This window comes from Natrix helvetica (assembly GCF_964273705.1).
Source record: "Natrix helvetica genome assembly, chromosome: 4".
NCBI classification, from domain to species: domain Eukaryota; kingdom Metazoa; phylum Chordata; class Lepidosauria; order Squamata; family Natricidae; genus Natrix; species Natrix helvetica.
Window position 1 is genome coordinate 96,498,537 of NC_138550.1, and position 22,805 is coordinate 96,521,341.

Consider the following 22,805-nt stretch of genomic DNA (forward strand, 5'->3'; position numbering starts at 1 on the left):
TTAAGATTATTTTTCTGCGCAGCTTTCAGAAACATAGTCACATTTTGGTACATCTCTCATAAATGACTTTTTAATACGTATTTTTGACCAGAAAAAAAATAGATGCCAGCAAATTCTATTACTGCTTTCATCCATACCACAATTGAGTTCATTTTGATAGATCTTATGTATCTGCTCCTAAAGTAATCTGCTGCAGTTTTCTGATTGCACTCTGTTAGGAAGTGCTTTTTCCCAGTTTCAAGATAATTTTCAGGCTGCATAGACTAATCTGTGAGTCTGATTTCTCTTATCTGATACATGTTCTCTCTTGGTGCACTCATCCTTTTCTTGGAAAATAATTTCCAGAAAATTCTACTAAAACTCTTTTAATATAATTATTACTTGAAATCATGCACACATTATTGTACTTGGCATCCTTGCTCACAGAAATTATAAGAAACAAAATATGGAGGATTGCAGATTTTGTTGATATATAAACAAGGGTCCATTTTGTAGTATGAAACGGCAAAATTATGTGAAATGGTTCCATTAATTTTTGCATTTCTCTTTATGATGTCGAATTGCTAGTAGCAACTACGTTTCTGGAAACCAATTAGGGTGCCTCCCTACCTCCATTGAAATAATTTTATCACTATCTATTATTCTTCCATATATAATAATAATCACAATTTGTAAAATAAATTATGAAAACCGAAATAAATTCTATCAGTTTTGGTTTTTAATGATATACTGTAATTCATATTTCTCCTGATTGTCCTCACTTAATAACTGGTTGTTTTATGACCACTTGAATTTATGACAGTCATATTAATGGGTCCTTTTTACAGGCCGTCAAGTAACCCTGGCCATTGTAAATGATCTCTTTACGACTGGTTGTGGCATTCTACTGTCACTGATGTGGTGAAATGTAGGCCAGAGTCACAGAAGAGAAGGGATTTTTCTCAGGAAACAAAAGACAAACTTGGAATCTGGTATGCAAAAAAAAATGGTAAAGGCTGACCCCTTCTAGCAGTTCACACGGTACATCTAGTAGTTATGCAGATAAGTACTTCAGTCTGACAAGATCACTGTCTGCAGGCAAGCAGCAGAAAAAAAAACTACTCTGAAGTAACTCCTTGTGTCATTCTTTGTTCCTTTGACTTCACATGTGATTGTGATGTGCAATGTTTTTTGCTGGTTCTGGCAAAAACCCACCCATTCAAATGAAAGCCTTCCCTTAATGACCATGGCATTCACTGAACAAACTCTGGGAAAAAGACCAGTTGTAAGTCGGGAACTAAAGCATTCATATTAGTAAAACAAAACTTTGGACAGAAAATTGAGGAAATCTACTGATTTTGAAATAATTTGTGCTGAGCAAAATTCATTCAAGTGAACTTTCTAACTAACGTTTTGCCTGATAAAAAGACAGAGTTTAGCCAAAGGTGATACCAAGTTGAGAGGACGGTAATTTAGTCCAAGGTTGAGGAAAGCTGCTTTAGCTAATTCAGAGGTTCCTTGCTTTGTTGAATGGTAAGGTAATTGTGTATGATTTGCTAGAAATTGGTAAGGTAATTGTGTATGATTTGCTAGAAACATCTTATTTGTGGTTATTAATTATTAATTATTCATGGATGGGTAGGCCGAGAAGGAAGCTGGAGGCCGATGGGAGGCCGGTGGGAGGGGCGTTGGGACCTGGAATGGTGGTTTGGGGGCCAAATTCGCAGCTGCAGGCCAAGGCAGGATTAAAAGCCTAGGACCTGGTAGGAATAGGACTACGACTATGATTCAGGAGGCTGTATAGAGACCGGGGGGGGAGCTTTGTTGGTGGATTGCCAGGAGGCCCTTGTCATCGTGCACTTGACTGCACCCCACCTACCCCCCCCTGCTGACTATTTATTAACAACTGCCCCGGATTCCATCTGCGTGAGCCCTAGAGGACTTCTTCCTACCCTATATGATTCACTGCTGATTGACCATCTGCCCCCTGCCTATTCCAACTACAGTCCAACTACCCCTTGCCATTTGCCACCTACCACCCACCGCCCCCACCTCTTGATTGTCATCTAACCAACCTATTACCATCACCCCCCCATCTAAGTCTAATGACTGGACTATTCTGTTTTGCTGCAACCATGCTCTTCAAATTTTTACTGGATTATGACATCTTCAGCACAGACCCTAAGCCCCGACTGTTAGGGTGTAACCAACAAGTTGGGTAGACAATATATTGCACAAGGCATGTTATGTATCTTTAAGAGAGGAGCTCTGCTAATTAGTAGATTACAGCATTTAAATCGCAGCTGATGTTGTTGCTCTCTCTCTCTCTCTCTTGATTGATGTATGATAACTGCTGTCTAACTGTTACTACTGTTGCTACTACTTACTGTGTGTAAGTTATTTGCTACTTGTATCCAAGTTATCTTGGTAGTATTGGACTGTTTTTTCTGTGTATGACTTTTTGGCTGTGTTTATGGATTTTGCTATATTCTTCAAAAAGTAAAGTTTATTTTGTTACTTTACTATCCATTATTCAGTGTGGTTGCTTTATCTATCGCACGCTGCGTATACTTTACAGGGTTGCTCTGTTATAACCTCGACCTGGGGTTCATTGCTAGTGCTTAATCGCACCAGTACCTTACACCGACGACGAACTCTTTTAACACTTTATGTATTTAAGGTCAGACCTGATCCTACTGCGAGAGTCCCCCCTCTCGCAGGTGTGGCCCTCCGCCCTTTCGAGGGCCCACCTTGATGACGGATTTATTAATCCCGAGAGGTGGAGGAAGCGGAGACTCAGGGGGTTTTTAGTCAGTTGTTTTTAAAAAATTTGTAGGGGTGGGGTCTCAGGAGTTGTGGGGCGGGTGGGTCAGATCAGGAGCGATGTGAGAGCCGGGCCCCCAGGTGTGGTCGCGAGCAGAAGGGGCGGAAGGGAGGAGGAGGGGGAGGACACCATTCCTATACAGGGCTCTTTAATTCCAACGGTCGCAGGGAGGGGCAGATACGAGGACAGTTTAAGAACTTACAGTCGGTTGGGAGACCGTGGTTGCTGGTTACACCCGGTCGCTTGTACCAACCCCCGCGTTCTAGGTGGTCAAGAGTTACAGACCCAAGGCCTGAGGCTGCTGTTATGCAATGCGAGGTCCGTTGTTAACAAGGCCCCCCTCATTCACGATCTAATTTTAGAGGGGGAGCCGGACCTCGCGGGAATAACGGAGACCTGGTTGGGCCACGAGGGAGGTCTTCCCCTCGTGGAAATGTGCCCACCAGGCTACCGAGCATTTCACCAGCCCCGGGCCCAGGGAAGGGGCGGCGGGGTGGCAGCAATTATTCGGGAGGACTTAGAGCCGAGGGAGTCTACTGTGCCACAGACGTCCGGATGTGAATCCCTTGTTGTGAAATGGGGGCCTGGGAGACAGTTGGGCCTGCTGATAGTATACCTGGCTCCTCGCTATACATCAGCGGCCCTGCCCGAACTCCTCGAGCTGATCGCATCGGTGGCGGTTGAGACCCCCAAACTTTTAGTGATGGGGGATTTTAACCTGCCATCGATGGGAGAAGCATCAGAGGGAGTTCGGGAGTTCATGGCTTCCATGATAGCCATGGACCTGACTCAAATGATTCAGGGCCCAACACACGAGGGAGGACACACTCTGGACCTTGTTTTTGTCTCTGGCCAGTGGCTGAGTGATCTGGGAGGAGGGGACTTAACCATCACTCCCCTGTCATGGTCAGATCACTCACTCCTTCGTCTTGACTTCCCTGGTGCTACCTCCCGCTGCGGGGAGGCGGAACCGGAAAGTTCCAGATGGTTCCGCCCCAGGCGCCTGATGGAACCTGATAGGTTCCAGACGGAGCTTGGGCCACCTCCTGTAACCTTGACCCGCCCCCGGGTAGAGGACCTGGTAGTTGCGTGGAATAATGCAACTACCGGGGCCTTGAACCAGGTGGCGCCTTTGCGGCCTCTCCGGCAGCAACGATCCACCCTAGCCCCTTGATTTACCGAGGAGCTAAGGGTGATGAAATGCCGCAAGAGACGTCTAGAGAGTCGTTGGAGATCCTCTCGCTCCGAATTTGATCGAACACAGGCACGAGCCCATTTAAGGACGTACCTTGTGGCATTGAGAGTGGCCAAACGCCAATATTGTGCCACTCTCATTGCATCCGCGGAGAACCGCCCTGCTGCCCTATTTCGGGTGTCCCGCTCCCTCTTGTTTCAGAGGCCGCGGGAGGCCCCCCTACAGGGCAGGGCAGAGGAATTTGGTAAATATCTGCAGGATAAAATCGCTCAAATCCGGAGAGATTGGGTTCCTGTCAGTGGTCCAATGGAGACGTCCATGGCGAGTCTTGAGGAATCGATCTGGGAGGAGTTCGACTTGGTTGCCACCGAGGATTTGGACAGATTGCGTGGACGACTGCGACCCACCACATGTTTATTGGACCCGTGCCCCTCCTGGCTTGTACTGGCATCCTGGGAGGTTACACGAGACTGGCTCCTGGGCCTAGTGAATGCTTCGCTGAGCGAGGGGTCTCTCCCGGCCGCCTATTAATGTAATTCAATAGAATTTATTTATCGGGGTTTTTAAATATTGTGACTTTTTAATTGTTTTAATTGTTAATTGTTTAATTGTTTTTTAGCTATTAGCCTACCTCCTCCTTGTATACATTTTGTATACGTTTTATATACGTCCTTGTTATATGTATGTCCTGTCCAGATTTGTATTGTATTGTACTTTGTATTTTATTTGTTTTATTGTACGCCTCCCCGAGTCCTTCGGGAGAGGGCGCGGCTTAGAAATAAATATTCTATTCTATTCTATTCTAAGAAGCCTTCCCTGGACCCTACGGAGCTGGCCAATTATCGTCCTGTCTCCAACCTTCCCTTTTTGGCGAAGGTTGTAGAGAGTGTGGTGGCCTACCAGTTTCCACGACATCTGGAGGAAAATGATTATCTAGACCCGCGCCAGTCCGGCTTCCGCCCCGGTCACAGCACGGAGACGGCCTTGGTCGCGTTGGTGGATGATCTCTGGAGGGCCAGAGATAGAGGTTGTTCCTCTATCCTGGTCCTATTAGACCTCTTGGCGGCTTTTGATACCATCGACCATGGTATCCTGCTGCGCCGGCTGGAGGGGTTGGGGGTCCGGGGCACCGTTTTGCGGTGGTTCGGCTCCTACCTTTCTGACCGGACGCAGCGTGTGTTGGCAGGAGAAGAGAGGTCGACCCTACGCCCCCTTACTTGTGGGGTGCCACAGGGGTCGGTCCTCTCGCCACTCCTGTTCAACACATATATGAAGCCGCTGGGTGAGATCATCCGTGGTTTCGGGGTGGGATACCATCTGTACGCTGATGATACTCAGCTGTACTTTTCCACCCCAAACCACCCCAACGAGGCCATCGAAGTGATGTCCTGGTGTGTGGAAGCCGTACGGATCTGGATGGATGACAACCGACTCAAGCTCAACCCCTCCAAGACGGAGTGGCTGTGGGTACCAGCTCCCCGGTTCAGCCAATTAATTTCATCATTGGCCATTGGGGGCATTCAACTTGCCCCCGTGGAGAGGGCGCGCAATTTGGGCGTCCTCCTGGATGCCCGGCTGTCCATGGATGACCATGTGACAGCCGTGGCAAGGGGGGCGTTCCACCAGGTTCACCTGGTGCGCCAATTGCGCCCCCTACTGGACCGGGACGCCTTACGCACAGTCACTCATGCGCTGGTGACGTCTCGCTTGGACTACTGTAACGCTCTCTACATGGGGCTTCCCTTGAAATGCACCTGGAGGCTACAGTTGGTCCGGAACGCAGCCGCGCGGGTAATTATGGGGAGTACTAGGTACTCCCATGTGACACCGTTCCTGCGCGAGCTGCACTGGCTTCCTGTGGTCTATCGGGTGCGTTTCAAGGTTTTGATAACAATCTTTAAAGCGCTCCATGGCTCAGGACCTAGTTACTTGCAGGATCGTATTCTGCCCCATACATCCCTGCAACCAATTCGCTCGCACAGAGAGGGCCTCCTCCAGATGCCGTCCACTAGACAGTGTCGGGGGGCGGCACCTAGGAGTAGAGCCTTCTCCGTGGCGGGCCCAGCCCTGTGGAATGACCTCCCTCCGGATATTAGGAATACCTCTGACCTCCGCTCCTTTCGTATTAAGCTTAAGACCCACCTATTCCAAGCAGCTGGCCTGGCTCAACTTTGATCTAACCATATCGCTCCTGACGGGTTTTTAACTGGGTATTTTAATTATATTTAATTATCTAGGGGTTTTTAAATACTGTATTTTAATTGTTTTTATTTATCAGCCGACCTCCTCCTTGTGTGTGTCCCGGTATATGTCTCTCTTATATGTTTGTTTTGTCCACATATTTATTTCATATGTTTCATTGTACGCCGCCCCGAGTCCTTCGGGAGAGGGTGCGGCTAAGAAATAAATATTTATGGCTATTTTTACTATTGTTAGGGTTTGCCTACTATTAACATTTTTTATAATGTGTGCTTGTTATTTTCTGTAAGAAGATATTTCTATATTTTTTTAAACCCATGGCCTATTCTCTTTCATAATTCAGATTGGTTACACAATAATAAAAATGTGTTCTTTGATGGATAGATAGCATGCCCAATTTTTCTTTTTTTATTTATCAGTATGAGTGTAGGATTTATTCGCTAGTTTTTCTATAGCGCAATGATATATGTCCCATTTTCTAAAGATCTCACCATGTATCATTTGTGCACATGAACGTTTTTTTATGAAGAAGAAATGTTGCCTGAAATAGGATTGGTCATTATTTGTATAATAGCATACAGCTTGTATCTGAATATAAGAGAAGGAGGTGGTGGTAGTGGAAGAGAAATTTTGCTATTCTGTTACCTTACTAATTCCCATTTTAAGTGCACATTGAAATAAATTGATTATGTATTAATTATGAATATGTCTTTTCACTCAACAAAATGATATCAATTTAGGCATGAAAAATCGGCTGGGTGATTTTGGACCAATCACTCTCTCTCAACCCAACTCACTCACAGAGTTAATGTTGTGGGGAAATAAGAGGAGGAAGGAATATTAGATACATTCGCCATCTTAAGTTATTTATAGAAATAATAAAGACAGGATCAAAAAAATCTAAAAATGATGCACAAATAGTGAATGATCAGTATAGTCAGTGTTACATGGCTGACCTTTTGTTAATTTATTTATTTTTATTATTGCATTCCAACTTTTCCTCAAAAATATTTCACTTTCTGCAAAATTATATTTCATTTCACTCCTCTATTTTGGTCTTAATCTCTTTTTTTTTAACCGCCTCTTATATCACTGTAAATGCTGTTTTAGCATCTGTAATTATGTATGTTTCAGAAGGTTTGCTTTGAATTTATTGTATACTTCTTTATCTGTTTTAACATGTCCCTAACTTCTTCCCAGGGTTCATTACTCCCTATTTTCTTTTAAGTAAAAAAATACTCCTCTCATTTAATTCTGTCCAGCCATGTGGAACTGTTTTCAATTCGCTATTGATATTTTGAAAAAAAAATATTGTAATTGTTTTGTAAATTTAACTTGACCTTTTTTTTAAACTGGTGAGAATTATCAGTTTTAGTGTGATTTAGTTATACTTCCAGTCATCAAAGTACAGCTTAGTTGCTTTCCACTTCCCATCTATTCCCATTATGGCCATTTAAGTGTATTGTCATGTTTGTGATTTATTCTGTTTTTCTTCAATAATTGAAATCTCTTCTAGATAGGTAGATCTCGAGGAAGCAAATTACTTATTTACTTATTTTGGCTACATGTCATATTTTGCTTCAGTTTTTTTAATGAACTGGCTTTTTAATGTTGTGTATGTATTTTGCTTGTTTTTGTTTGCATGTAGCTATGCTTGTTTCCTATGAACTCCATATAATTTTCCTTTGTGGCAAAAGAATATTACTCATTATTGACATTGTTATTTGGAGACCAACCCTGTCCCACCCACCCGCATGCATCCCTTTTTATACTAAGGCAATTTGTTCTCCCAGAAACACACCAATTTTCACCTAGAAAATGATAATTTGTGATTGGTTACCTCTACCACAATATCTATTGTGAGTCCCTTCTCTTAAATTCCAAATGTGTGCACCATTTTTAATGCTCATGTAGTTGACCATAAGTGTTCATTTTTTTAGTGTTCATTCTAGGAGAATAATAAATGTTTGTTTTTACTGATTAGGTAACCTAAGTGACATATCTGTACACTCAAAGAGGTCCAGCATTGTGAGATATATTTGTATATTAGATATATGCATATACCTACTGTTCAGATGTCAAATTTCCCTACAGCTTTTAAGGAACAGTTTTTCAGTTTTCCACTTGCATATGGGATTAGTACTGGACTGGCAAATACTTTTTACTCCACCTAGAACACTGCCCAAAAGCGCTTGGTAAGCTATGATAGGAAGATGTCATAGTATTGCCACTATGCTTCAAAATCGTGATTCAAAATATTACTTATGACCTACCAAGTTCTGCCTGAAATAGAGCCTGGCTACTTGAGGTTCTGCCTATCTACCTGTGGTATCAGCCACGTTTAATACAAGAGAGTTGATGTATTGCTGATTCTTCTTCAATTAAATTTATCAATTGCGACCCAAAAAATATGACTTCTCTCTTCTCACCTTCATTCTGAAATGAGATTCCTCCTAATTTCCATGAGGGTCTTACCTGGATGATGTTCCAGAAAGCCCTAGTTATTTACTCAGGCCTTGGGTTCGGATGATTGGGGCCCCTGTCAGATTGTTTGTGGTGTGCTTATGACACACGGGTTTTTTTTTGTTTGCATGTTTAACCAACCGCACTCAAAAGTCACCACGTAACGGAAACTTGGACGATTGGTTGGGGTTTCGCATCTTCCCTGTGGGGAAAGATTTTTATTTTTACAAAAAGATTGTTTACAAGTAAAAGAAAAGGAATTGCAAATTATAAACAGCTATTGTAGAAATGAATCTTAATAATAAAACACTTGTCTATTTTAATTATTTTCTATTTTAGGTTCTGTTTTCTATTTCTGTTGTGTCAAAAAATCTGTACTTTTCCTTCATCTTTTCTCCTTATTTGTTCCTGATTGGGCTTTTTGACTGTTTGCTTTTTCTGAATCTTGGCTGTGTCTGAGGGAAACAGAACTTTCCCCTCATGCTGAGGGAAGGAATATACTCCTCTCTGTCCCCAGTTTTCTTTGATGCTGCTTCTCAATGCCTCCCCTGGCTTTCCAGCCCCCCCCCCCATTTCCCACACGTGTACCTTCACACTCCTTATCTGGGACTCCTGCAGCTTCCAACTTAAAGACTGCATGTTCTGGATTTATGATGGCGTCGGGGACTTCCGGGATTACCACTGATAAATGATGCAGCCTTGTGGCATCACCCTTTACAACTGCATTCCTTAACAATGACAAGCCCAGGCCCAATTGCTGTCTAACTCAAGGACAACTTGTGATTATTATATTGTACTTCCTATTTTGTCAGCCTCATAGATCGAACCAAGAAAGCTATAATGACATAGTCTTGCAAGTCTGATTGTGCTGTATTTCTTCCTCCCTCCATATACGTCCGTGAATTAGAGAAGACTTCTGTCTGAACCGCTTACAAAGGCTACCTGTCTGTTGGGGGCTTATTATTATTTTTTACCCCTTGTCGCTTTCATAAGGAAGCTTGCATGTCTCTATCAAGATAAGTATTTTCCTTACTCAACAATTTTCTTTTGGCCTTATTTTACATCATCCAGAGTAGGTTTGGAATCAGCAGGTGCTTAAATTAAACTATACTCCTAAGGCTTGATTAGGAAATGTCCTCCTTTATGTGGAAAATGCCTTCTGTTTTCAGTGGTCTGTTCTGTACTTCATGCAAAATGTTATGGATGAAAAAGAAAACTATATTCAAGAATCTTTTACTTGTAAAGGTTCCTCTGGAGCAAGGGTGGGCCTTTTATGACCCTTTTATGATTTATGGACTTCAACTCCCAGAATTCCTGAGCCAGCCATGTATATAGCCCCACATCTGCTATAGAGGAAGACACAAATGAATTTAGAACCTGTCTAATGCAGTTACAATGCATTTAGGAATAGTAGTGTTTTCTTTCTGCTATGGTTCTTTGGATCCAACCGCCATGACTTTCTGTCATCTGTTTTTCAATATACAGCTTCCACCTGAAGCAGTTCTGCTAATCATCTAAGGAACAAACAAAAGAAAACACATTAACAAAACAAAGTTGTAAAACAGAACACTGTTAAAATGCTAGCAAAAATAGAAGGAAGGATGATGGAAAAGAGCATGGTTGTAATCGCCAGCATATTTATAAGACTGCTATACTGGAATAGAAAGGATAAAACTTAATTCCTTGTTTGTCTTCAAGTGTAGCTAAAACATTTTGGTCTAGAGTAAGTGTGGAAATTTATCTCTCCAAACACAACTTTCAAGTTGCTGATAACAATATTTTCCAGATATGGTGTAGTATCCCTATTCTGACAAATATATTCAAAGTTTCTTATCTGATAAATCACTGACAAGAGAAGAGAGGTCGACCCTACGCCCCCTTACTTGTGGGGTGCCACAGGGGTCGGTCCTCTCGCCACTCCTGTTCAACACATATATGAAGCCGCTGGGTGAGATCATCCGTGGTTTCGGGGTGGGATACCATCTGTACGCTGATGATACTCAGCTGTACTTTTCCACCCCGAACCACCCCAACGAGGCCATCGAAGTGATGTCCTGGTGTGTGGAAGCCGTACGGATCTGGATGGATGACAACCGACTCAAGCTCAACCCCTCCAAGACGGAGTGGCTGTGGGTACCAGCTCCCCGGTTCAGCCAATTAATTTCATCATTGGCCATTGGGGGCATTCAACTTGCCCCCGTGGAGAGGGCGCGCAATTTGGGCGTCCTCCTGGATGCCCGGCTGTCCATGGATGACCATGTGACAGCCGTGGCAAGGGGGGCGTTCCACCAGGTTCACCTGGTGCGCCAATTGCGCCCCCTACTGGACCGGGACGCCTTACGCACAGTCACTCATGCGCTGGTGACGTCTCGCTTGGACTACTGTAACGCTCTCTACATGGGGCTTCCCTTGAAATGCACCTGGAGGCTACAGTTGGTCCGGAACGCAGCCGCGCGGGTAATTATGGGGAGTACTAGGTACTCCCATGTGACACCGTTCCTGCGCGAGCTGCACTGGCTTCCTGTGGTCTATCGGGTGCGTTTCAAGGTTTTGATAACAATCTTTAAAGCGCTCCATGGCTCAGGACCTAGTTACTTGCAGGATCGTATTCTGCCCCATACATCCCTGCAACCAATTCGCTCGCACAGAGAGGGCCTCCTCCAGATGCCGTCCACTAGACAGTGTCGGGGGGCGGCGCCTAGGAGTAGAGCCTTCTCCGTGGCGGGCCCAGCCCTGTGGAATGACCTCCCTCCGGATATTAGGAATACCTCTGACCTCCGCTCCTTTCGTATTAAGCTTAAGACCCACTTAAGCTTAAGAAATCACTGACAACTAATATTCAGTATTGTGCAAAATTCTGTGAGGGCACTTAATATGAATACACTACATTTTTTGTAAGTCATACATCACTCTGAACATGCCTCTGTATGCATGGGTACCTGCAAGCTTTTGGGAAGGAGTGAGTGGAGAGCTACAGAGTATGTATGATTACAAGGATAAAACCCAAGAACAAAAACTAATAACTCCCCATCCCCTGGAGACAACAATCAGACCAGCCACTTGGCATTCTGAGGTCCTCAGGCTCCTCCTTGGCAGAGTATGTGGCATAGATTGGCATAGATACATGGAATCTATGGGGATATGCTTTGAACTAGTGTCTACTTTTCTAGAAACGGAAATATGTAACTACATGTTTCCTGCAAGCACGGTGAATATGAATATTAAAGTAAAATCTAGCTGTCTGAACATATTTCAAATCCAAAGTAAATATTATATTTTGCTTATTTTGTGTATTTCAAAATCTGTTAAGGCATTCCGTTATTTTCTGCGAAGATGGATGCATAGAGAACTGTCTTTACTGAAAACAGCTACTTAAATGCTGTACTCCCACCTTTTTGAGAACAAAGATAAATGTGAGCAAAAAAATGCCACTGAAGAGTCAGATTTCAGATAGTAACCATGGCCAAAATTGTTTGGCAGTGAAAACTGAATCAACGAAATTAGGGAAGTTTATTGGAAGTATGCTGCTGGGAGAAATTGTAGGACTCAGAGAAGTTCCTACAAGCTCCTATACATCTGTGACTTATATTCTAAAAAAAGAAACTGGGTGCTTAATGGCGATGTAATACAGTATATTAAAGGCCATATCTTTAAAGTGATGTGTTGTTTTTTGGTCATCTAATTACTTAAATATCAATTTTTTAAAAGCTTAACTTACTCCCATGTTCCTTCAAAATATCTCAAAAGTATTTGATCAATGATGCAAAAGGAAAACAGACCAGACAATTTAAAAGAGCAAAATAAATTCACACCGGATACACATTTCACCAACTGTAAGTCATATTTAGGAATATGTATTTATTAAAATCAAATACTAAGAATATAAAATGCCTGAGAGTATCCTCTTTGAGGTCTATGTACATTTCATGGTGACAAGCCACCATTATTGAAAGAAGCATGTATGGATTACCTGTCTGATCCTGCAGGATTACTTTTCTTAAAGTTCAAATGGGAACCCACACACTCATAGGCATCTTTTTATATAATCTTCTTTATTTTCTGTAAAATCAAACAATATACCGTATTTTTCAGAGTATAAGATGCACCAAGATTTTGAAGAGGCAAATTAAAAAAAAAAACTGATTGCACTCTGCAGACCTCACGAAAACAGGCCTGTTTTTTGTTTTAAAAGGGGGCATGCATAGTCTTTAGGAGGCTTGTAGAGTGCTCCAGGGGACAGGGGGGGGGGCAAAAACGAGCAAAAAACAGCCAGTTTTTTCGCGAAAACGGGCCTGTTTTTTTGTCAAAAAAAGGGCATGCATAGTCTTTAGGAGGCTTCCTGGGGGCTGGGGGGACAAAAAGCAGCACATTTTTCATTCATTTCTACCCTCCCCAGCTCCCAGGAGCACCCTGAAAGCCTCCTAAAGGCTATGCATGGTCATTTTGGTGAAGGGGGCAGGGTTTCGGGAGGCCAAAAATGCTGTATTTGATGTATAAGACGCACCCAGATTTTCACCCTCTTTTTTGAGGGAAAAAGGTGTGTCTTATACTCTGAAAAATACGGTATTTATTTTCTATTATAGAAGTAAATATCCTGCAGTTGTGCTAGGGATAGTTAAAATATCCAATTTCAACCAATGGGACTAACTATATACTTATTGGAGTGCACGTATACAAAAGTGCTTGTATGTGATGATATCATTCTTATTATATTTCATGACTAATCATACAGTTTTCTGAGTGCAATCCTTCCTTTGTCTGTCAAGCTGGGAATTTAAGTTAGTCCAGTAATTTGAAATTTATTATTCTCAAGCTACCATAAGTTACCACTTTTATGTCTTTATTCACAAGATACTTTTTCATATTTTTAGCATTGGCATATTTTCAGTGGAAAAATTGTCAATCTGTCATAAAAAAGAGGCTATTTCTTTTGCTAACTATAAAAATTAAAAGTAAAATACACATATGATATTTCTGACAATCTGAATTATTCTTACATGCTTTTTTGTTAACTTTTAATTTCAGAATTACAGATAAAATTTCCAGTCATTGATACTCAGTTGGTTCTCTGTCTTCTCTATATGTGGAAAGTATAAATTGTATTAATTCCTGTTTAGAGTTTTTGGGATTCATTTTTATTATTCTGAATCAAGTTATCCTAAACCATATCCTAAAGCGGGACAGTGAATTTGCTGCCCCAAAGTTCTTTTGAAGCCCTTAATGCCTCCCCAGCTTCACTTAAAAAAAAATAAACTTGGTACTTTTCTCTCATTTCAGGGCAACAAAAACAAGTTTATACTTAAGTCCTCCACCATTTTAAGGGGAAAAATAAAATAATAAAATTCTTAGAGTAGGCAGACTAGAATTTTGTTGCAAGAAAAGGAAAGCCTTAGCTTTACAAAGTTGTGCAACAACCATTATGAAAACATTAGCTTAGTCTAGAAAAATAAAAAGGGCTAAGGCAGAAACTAAGGATAATTTCACCCCAAATCTCTTTCATTTAAGGGAAAGTGAGTGAGAAATTCTTTCAGCCTTTCAAAATGCTGTTATCAAATCTTATTAGAAGCAAGTTCCCATAGTACTTATTGGACCCAATTCTTGACCTGATCTACCTCACAAGCCTAACTCGTGATTCCACTAATCACCATCTGGATCTTTTAACCCAAGTCCCTAGACACTAGCTACTTTTCAATACATTATTCTCAATATTTGATAGAATAATTTGGATCAAAAACTGCTGTCCTTTGGCTGTTTTGACAATTTCTTCTAGGACTGAATTGCAAAATATGTGGCAACTAGTTTGTGAGGAAATCAAATGCTGGTTTAAACTTGCCAGCCTGAACTTCTCTTCTTCTGGTTGTTTGATTTGCTTTTGTCTTGAGCTGTTAACCAGATTTCCCATCACGGTGTAGTCTGAGATGGAACAGATTGTTCTGTTTTCATTTTAGGCATTGCACTGCAGATTGCGTATCAGACCAAAAGAGCAGGAAGAAGTGGAGGAGGACAAGATTAGCAAGTCTACATAATTATGTAATACGTTGGAAAGTAGGATCTCAGTCTAGCTATTTTTCTAAATAACTTTATTAAATGTTTTAATAGAAAGAGAAAGAAAGAAAAAAAGGATTGCAAGAAAAATAAATGTATAAAGACAGCTGTTCCCAGAAAACAAGTCCCCACCCACTTTGTGACAGGTATAAAGAATTCCCTAAAAGTGTCATGACAAAAAGAGACAATTTCCGCTTTATAAAAGACAAAATACAATGCAGGATATTCCAAATAATAGTTTATCTTCAAATGCATATTCTATATCTCCACCCTGTAAGCACATTGACATTTCACATGTATAAAATAATCCCACTATCCTAATACAAACAAAAAACTAAAATTAAAAACTAAATTATAACAAGACCGGTGTTTTTTTTAATAAAAAGAATCTTTCTAAACTTCCTTACTGTTTAACTAAAGAAAAACAGAATCATACAGAATAAATACTTATCCAATTTTATCCCTGATTGAATAAGCCAATTTTACAATCTTTGTTTTTCCTTTTTATTTATACAGGGTCGTCTTTTTCTGCAATCCATTTGGGTGGTTGTTAATCCTTATTACAAATTTCTTGTTTGACTCCAAACTGATAAGCAATTTTTTTCCATAGGCTTGGATCTTTGGGGAAAAACAGTTTCAAAATATTTATATTCAAAGTCCAAAGCTTAATTTTTTGGAATCTTAGAATTTTCTGTACCCAAAACCCTATCTTACTTTTCCTATTTAAATTCTGAAAAATTATAAAACTTTTAAAGTAAATCATCATATTCTAATATTAAGGATTAAAAACATACTCGTCCAGTGTTTCCAAACTTGTCATTCCAAAGGTGTCTTAACTTCCTTAAATCCATTGTTAGTTTTCAAAAATAGTTAGCAAAGGAAGTGTAGTGTCCTGGAAAGTCTCCACTTTGCGGCTGGAGAAAAATAGTGAATTCCTCCATCTCCTAATTCCCCACCCCCACCTCAAGATTACTGTCCTGTGGCCTTTTTGTGAGGAAAAGAAACATAAGGAGAAATAGTTTAGGCAATCTCATGTCATTCTGTTTAATCCATAGAAGATCAAAGGGAGGGAGCTGATCTCCTTCGGCTCCTTTGTACAAAGCTGCAAATCATCAGTTCCATTTGTCTGTGGAGCTGTCTTCAATTGGCCATCTTTCCCCAGAAGCCTGAATCACAGTGGAATCATGGAGCATATTTTAAATCTTTCGTTTTTTTGAATCTGTAAAGTGTCTTTTAACATACATTTTTAAAATTGATTATGAAATAGCAAAACTAAAAATATGGCAGCTATGAAATATGAAAAGTTTATAAATGCAAGGCAAAATTTCCAGTTTCAGTGGCATATTTGTATATATATATAGGTCTTCAGATTAACATCTCTGCCCTCCCGAGCTCTGTTTTTCACTGGCAAAGGGTTACAGGAGGCCGGGGCAGCTGAAAATGGAGCTCGGGAGCCCATTTTCGCTGACAGAAATACCGCTGGCCCATCCTTTGCTGTTTTCATGGCAGCCCGGTGGGCCAAATCTAAGTACCTCGTAGGCCAGATCCAGGCCCCAAGCCCTGATATGCATTATATAAAGACCCCACTCCCTTGAGTAGTGTATAATGCTGAAAAAATGTAGAAAGAAAAAGAAGAGGACACTAGTAGTAAGGTATATGGACTTGATTACAATAGAGATGGGTGCACTGTTGGGAGATCTGAAGGGCCAAGTTGGGAACAGATCACCCTGGAGAAGATTTACATGATCACTAAAAGTCAACACTGAAAAGTACACTGAGTCAACACATGTTTGTGCTTGTGTACTTTTTTATATTTTCTCTGCGTATGTGTCTGTACTTTTTTACACTTTGTTGTATCAGCAATAAAATGATTCTTCTAAGAATTCAGTGTTGGTTATCTGACTTTTAGTATTCCCCCTATTATCCATATAGGTATAATTTCCACCTTCTCTCATACATATTCTGTAGAACCTTAAGCAATTGCATTTCAGAAATGCTTTTTTATAAGCTTTCATTAAAACATTTAGTGTTTGCTTCTGCTATGCTTTGCTATAGTATTTAGGTATTACCATGCTTTCCATGATAATAAGAATTTGATGTGTTTCATGAATAAAGCTGAGGTCTAAAAATACTGTAACCCTTTTCACAGGAACGTCTACCTTTATAGAAGCCTTGGCAACCAATGGTACCAACATTCAGACATCAGTAACAGGAGTAGCAGCCAACAAACGAAGATTTATTGATGAAAGGAGAGATCAACCTTTTGATAAAAGGCTACGATTCAGTGTGCGGCAAACTGAAAGTGCTTACCGCTACAGAGACATTGTTGTCCGGAAACAAGATGGATTCACACATATTTTATTATCCACCAAATCATCAGAGAACAATTCATTAAATCCAGAGGTTAGAGTTGTTTCATTACTTCGGATTTTTTTAACTGGGAGGGTGGGATTCCTGTTCTCCCAGAAACTCGCAATCACCCATGGCCTAGTCACTCCAGATTGGATTACTTTAATGTGCTATACATGGGGCTGTCCTTGAAGAGTATTTGGAAGCTTCAACTAGGACAGCATGTTCTGCTCTGTGGGTTGCACTGATTGCCAGTTTGCTTCCAGATCAATACAAGGTGTTGGTTTCAATCTTTAAAATCCTTCATGGCATGGGACGGGTTATCTGAGGGATCACCTCTCCCTAATTATATCTGCCCAACCCTTAGTTCTCCCAGAAGAGGTATGCTTCAAGTTCCATCTGCTAGAAACTTCAGATCCCATCTGCAAGAGACCTTGGGTCCCATCTGCTAGAGGTGGGTCCCAGAAGGAGGGCCTTTTCTCCTGTGGCATCTACCTTAGGGAACATTCTCCTCCCTAAAGTGAAGCTAACTCTTCATCTGTTAATAGTCCCTCAACATCTAGTTATGTTTTCAGGCCTGGGGTTCTGGAAGATCAGAGATATTCTAAGATGGCTCTGTTATTGGGATTCATATTTATTCTCTACTAGGTTTGCATATTTTAATCATTGTTTTTATATATTTATTGTTTTACTTGGTTGCTGTATGTCACTAGAGTCACTTCCTGTCAGCTGGGTGGCCATATATTGATAAATAGTGTAGAAATTAAAAGTTAAGCAGTACATCAATGGCAAAACGTTACTAAATTACTAAGTGCAAGTGTGGAGTTGGATGCTGGAGATAAGAATGCAGAAGCCTTTTCAGGAGGATTAGAATGATGATAGCGAGAGCTCATTGGTAGAACATGTATCTTACAAAGAAGTCCAGGCTTTGGATTTTTTTGAATTTTCAGAGGGCTTTTAAGAAACAAAAGGTAACCGAGTCCCTGTGGATTTTCCTCCACTAGTCATTGCCGACTATAGGGGGCAGTGCTGATCTCTGTTTTAAGGCCATTGAGCTAGTGCTGTCTGAAGACATTTCCACGGTCATGTGGACAACATGATACCACAGAGCCCTGTTACCTTCCCACCATAGTGGTACTTATTTATCTACTCATATTTGGACGCTTTTGAACTGCTAGCTTGGCAGGAGCTGGAGGCAAGGTTGGGAGCTCACCCCATCACTTGGTGCTCGAATCTCAAAACAGGGCTGCCAGCTTTCCAGATAACAAGCCCAGCGTCTTAACCGCTGAGCCACTGCGTCACCCCTCCTTAAGAAACCTGTCTCCCTAAAACTTCATAGGTCATTGTCAATCCATTTCACCACCGCAGGTCATAAATTGGGAAATTATAAATTAAAACAAGTTATGAATAGTGCCATGGTATTATACTGGTAGTATTACACTGACTATAATACTAGCAATTATATTAGTTATAGAACCTAAAGTTCTATATATATAACCATTCAGGTTAATGGAAATTAAAAGCTATTTGACAAGAATGTAATTATAAAGCTTCAACTTACCTTAAGTGATTTACTGATTTGCCTGTGTACTATTTTTCAGTATTTTTGTAATTATAAACTACCATATTTATTAAGAATTAAAGTTTTCTGACTAACTTTATAGTGAATTTAGATAAACTTCAGGCTTTTTGTTTGAGAATAAATTCTGCTGAGCTTAGTAAAATTTAACACAACACAAGTTCATATTCGTAATGCTTACATTTTAAAAACATTTGTCTATTGTTGTCTTGTCTTTCTCTTTTGGCAACAAAAAGTTTTATACTTCGTCCTAAATTTAGATTTCTCTGAATTGGTTACATATGCCACCTGCTGTTCATATTACAGAAATACTTGGTAAATGAAAAGCTTTTCAGAAGCAAATATTATATATCCCTTTTTTTATGTGTTTCATGCATCTCATTCCAGGTGATGAAAGAAGTCCAGAGTGCACTGAACACAGCAGCTGTTGATGACAGTAAACTTGTACTTCTTAGTGCAGTTGGCAGTGTTTTCTGTTGTGGCCTTGATTTCATTTATTTTATTCGACGTTTGACAGATGATAGAAAAAGGGAAAGTACTAAGATGGCAGATGCAATTAGGTTTGTAAAATTATTCAAATTGTGTTTTAATAGATCATGACCTAAAACAGCTATTTGTAAAACCAAAACAGCTATTCCAATTATACTGGATTTTTTCCCCTCAGTAAATGGATTTAAATCAGAATATTTATTATTTTGGAGATATTGTAAAGGTGTCTTCCTTAAAACTAAGAAGAGTTGCACATCCATTAGGTTAAGCATCTTTGCAAGAATTTTTATATTCGGAAGAATCTTATTGAATAGATACAATTTTTACCTTTCATAAAAGTCTCATAATATAAGACACCAGATTATCCAGAAAGCTTATTCAGCTTGGATGTTTGGAAACTACATATATGTTGAGAGTGTTTGTGTGTGTATGGACTCACAGAATGAGAATCTAATGTTCTGTTTTTCCAACTTCTCTCTTTCACTGAAAAGGAAATTTGGATGGATGGTTTGTAATAAGCCACTATTTATTATTAATACCAAATGTGAAAAACTTGGTTAAGAAATGACTCTATCAAAACCAAATCTTAATATCTAAAACAAAAATCAGTGTTGAAGAATGAAAAAATGAAATGTGATTGTGTTCCTTAAACAATATATTATTTCAAGCGTTTTTATGTTTTGTTTCTTTAAGTGTGTAATATGAAAAACTGCAAGTGAGTTGCTTTATTCCTTACTGTTTATCCTCACTGTAAAAAACATTTTAGTAACATATGTATTTTGTTCTTGAAATAAAGTTCATTTTAGAGCTGTAGCATTTTCTTTTTTCAAAAATATTTTTATATGTATTTATCAAATTGTTTTGAGCATCCTAACAAAATACCAGGTAAGTTCTTGACTTACAACTACAATTGAGCCCCAAATGTTTGTTGCTTAGTGAGACATTTGTAGTGGTTTTTGCCCCATTTTAGGACCATTGTTGCCACAGTTGTTAAGTGAATCATTGTAGTTGTTAAATTAGTAACACGGTTGCTAAGTGAATCTGGCTTCCCCACCCATTGACTTTGCTTGTCAGAAGGTCGCAAAAAGTGGTCACATGACCCTGGGTTAAGGCAACCATCATAAGTATGTACCAATTGCCAAGCATTTGAATTTAGAACATGTGACCGTGAAGATGCCCCAAAGTCCAAAGTGTCAAAAATGGCCGTAAGTCACTTTTTTCAGTGCCATTGTAACTTTGAATGGTCACTTAAACGAACTGTTGTAAGACGAGAACTAATACAAAATGTTTTAATATTTTTTAAAAAAAAACTATTGGAAGGCAAACACTGGCTACAAACAACTTACGTAGCTATGTTCACTCTCTCCATTAGAGATTGATTCTTAAATTTGATGCCCGTCCTCCATTTCACCTCCAATAAAAGAGTGATGTTACTATTTCTTGTTTTATACTTTCATAGAAAAATGTGGTTGTGCCTATCATATTTTCAAAAAAAGTCTTTATAAGCAATAATTACTAGAACAGTTACAATTTTGAAATATATTTCACTGAAGAATATTGCTGCTAAAATGTGAGCTGTAACACCATGTTCTTATTTTATTTCAGGAATTTTGTAAATACTTTTATTCAGTTTAAAAAGCCCATAATTGTTGCAGTAAATGGCCCAGCGATTGGGCTTGGAGCATCTATATTACCTCTATGTGATGTGGTGTGGGCTAATGAGAAGGCTTGGTTTCAGACTCCGTATACAACATTTGGGCAAAGTCCTGATGGATGTTCATCTCTCACATTCCCAAGAATAATGGGTCTGGCATCTGTAAGTCATCTGTAAAATATATATGTATTCTATATACTATATTTATAACATTTCATGTGCCTATAGTTTTCAATGTAATCGAATTGACATAACTGTACTCAAAATATTTTTTATGTCACATAGCCCTCAAAAGTGTAACATTTTGACGATTCATGTATAAGGAAAATGTTTTGGGGGGAAAACAGTTTCTGGCTCCTAAAATATTGCTATGTGCTTTTGTGTTGATGTGTTTGCATATTCAGGAAAACTTTTTAGTTCTATATACTTATATTCTATATATCTAAAGTAAGTTAAGAACTATTTTTATAGAGCTGAAGAAGAGATGCTGGATTTAATTTAGAAAAGATGCTGCTTCAGGAGATGGGGAGCATAAAATTACAAAAATAAAAAACCTACATTAAAGCAGTCAATGCTTTTTCTGGAGTCAGTTGAAATAAAATCAGGAAGGCAGCTGGGTATCCAATGAGAAACAAATCATAGGTTTCTCAAAGGCATCTGTACAAGCCGAACTAAAAATATATAATTGGCATGAAAAGTTTCCTAGAGTTTCGGATAGTATAAATGATTATATGCTATGTGAAACTGGAATTAAGTCTTGTGGGCTGATAGTCTAATAGTCTAATCTGCTTCGTCTACCATGTGTTACTTCCTATTAATGGGGCAGTTGTTAGGTGAGCTACAACAGCTTCCTGGTTTATTTTTTGGATTCCTTTGTGTTCAACTCCTATTGGAACAAAGGGATTATAGACTCTAGGCTAGTGTTGGTGAACCTTTTGAGCACTGAATGATGAAACGGAACGCACGCACGTGGGGGAGCGCCAGAAACTGGAAGAGCAGCTCCCCAGTGCACACGCGCAGGAGCGCCAGAAACCGGAAGAGCAGTTCCCTCAAACTGTCTAAGCTTCCAGTTTCTGCCATGCACATGCATGCCAATCACCTGGTCTTCTGGTTTCTGCGCGCATGTGCACGCACATGCCAACTGGCCAGCATGTATGCATGTGCTGGAAACTGGAAGCTCAACTTCCCGGTGCACGCATGAATGCCAGGGACCTGCTTTTCCACTTGTCCCCCATGTACAAAGACCAACTGGACACCATGCATGTGCGCGTCGTAATCCAGAATAGCAACAGACACGGCTGGCGTACCCAGAGAGATGGCTCTGCGTGCCACTTCCGGCACACGTGCCATCACAGCCCTAGACCTTGCACAACTATTTTGTTTTGTTTTATTATTTTCCATCTAAAAATAGTAAGGAATTTTATTAATATTTTTGAGATATTTTTGGGTGGCAGTCCAAAGTTGTGGGAGAGACTCCAAAGGTCACAAAAATTACTGATAGAACTTACATATGGTCTGCACGTTGCCACAGCTTGACTTTGTAATCTATTTCCCTTACAAAGTTTTTCTATGGCAAACCCTGTCAACTTCCTTTGAGATATTATCATGCTAGATGTTTCTGCAATCAATTCAAGGCAGTTAAAGTTGTTGACTTTAGAACTAATGGTATACTTTGCATTGATTTGTTCTGGTTTTTGCTTTTCTTTTAATACTAACAAGATTTTTTTCCTGCAAGGATCTAGATTATGGGTGTCACACTTGTTGCTGTCACATGACGTTTTGAGACGTTTTTCCCTTCGCGGAGCTGGGGTGGGCATGGCCTGCATGTGATGCATCCGGCCCACGGGCCACCAGTTTGACACCCCTAATCTAGATTCTATATTTTGGCAATAAACAGATTTTTTAAAAAAAAATCTTGCATGATAAACACTCTGAAACTCAAATATCATAATTTATGTAGGGCTAAAAGGTGACATTGAATTATTGTGTTGCTTTCAATATTTGCTTTGTTTCAGTTCACTGTACAAAC

General features: G+C 40.1%; 1 protein-coding gene across 1 annotated transcript in view; it reads left to right on the forward strand.

The window, feature by feature from the left end:
- Positions 1-22,805, forward strand: part of CDYL (chromodomain Y like) — a 170,465-nt gene that overhangs the window by 139,166 nt on the left and 8,494 nt on the right. The window contains exons 3-5 of the mRNA XM_081951161.1: positions 16,855-17,108; positions 19,021-19,193; positions 20,728-20,938. Of these exons, the coding sequence (XP_081807287.1) occupies positions 16,855-17,108; positions 19,021-19,193; positions 20,728-20,938 (638 nt within the window). The remainder of the gene's footprint in view (positions 1-16,854; positions 17,109-19,020; positions 19,194-20,727; positions 20,939-22,805) is intronic.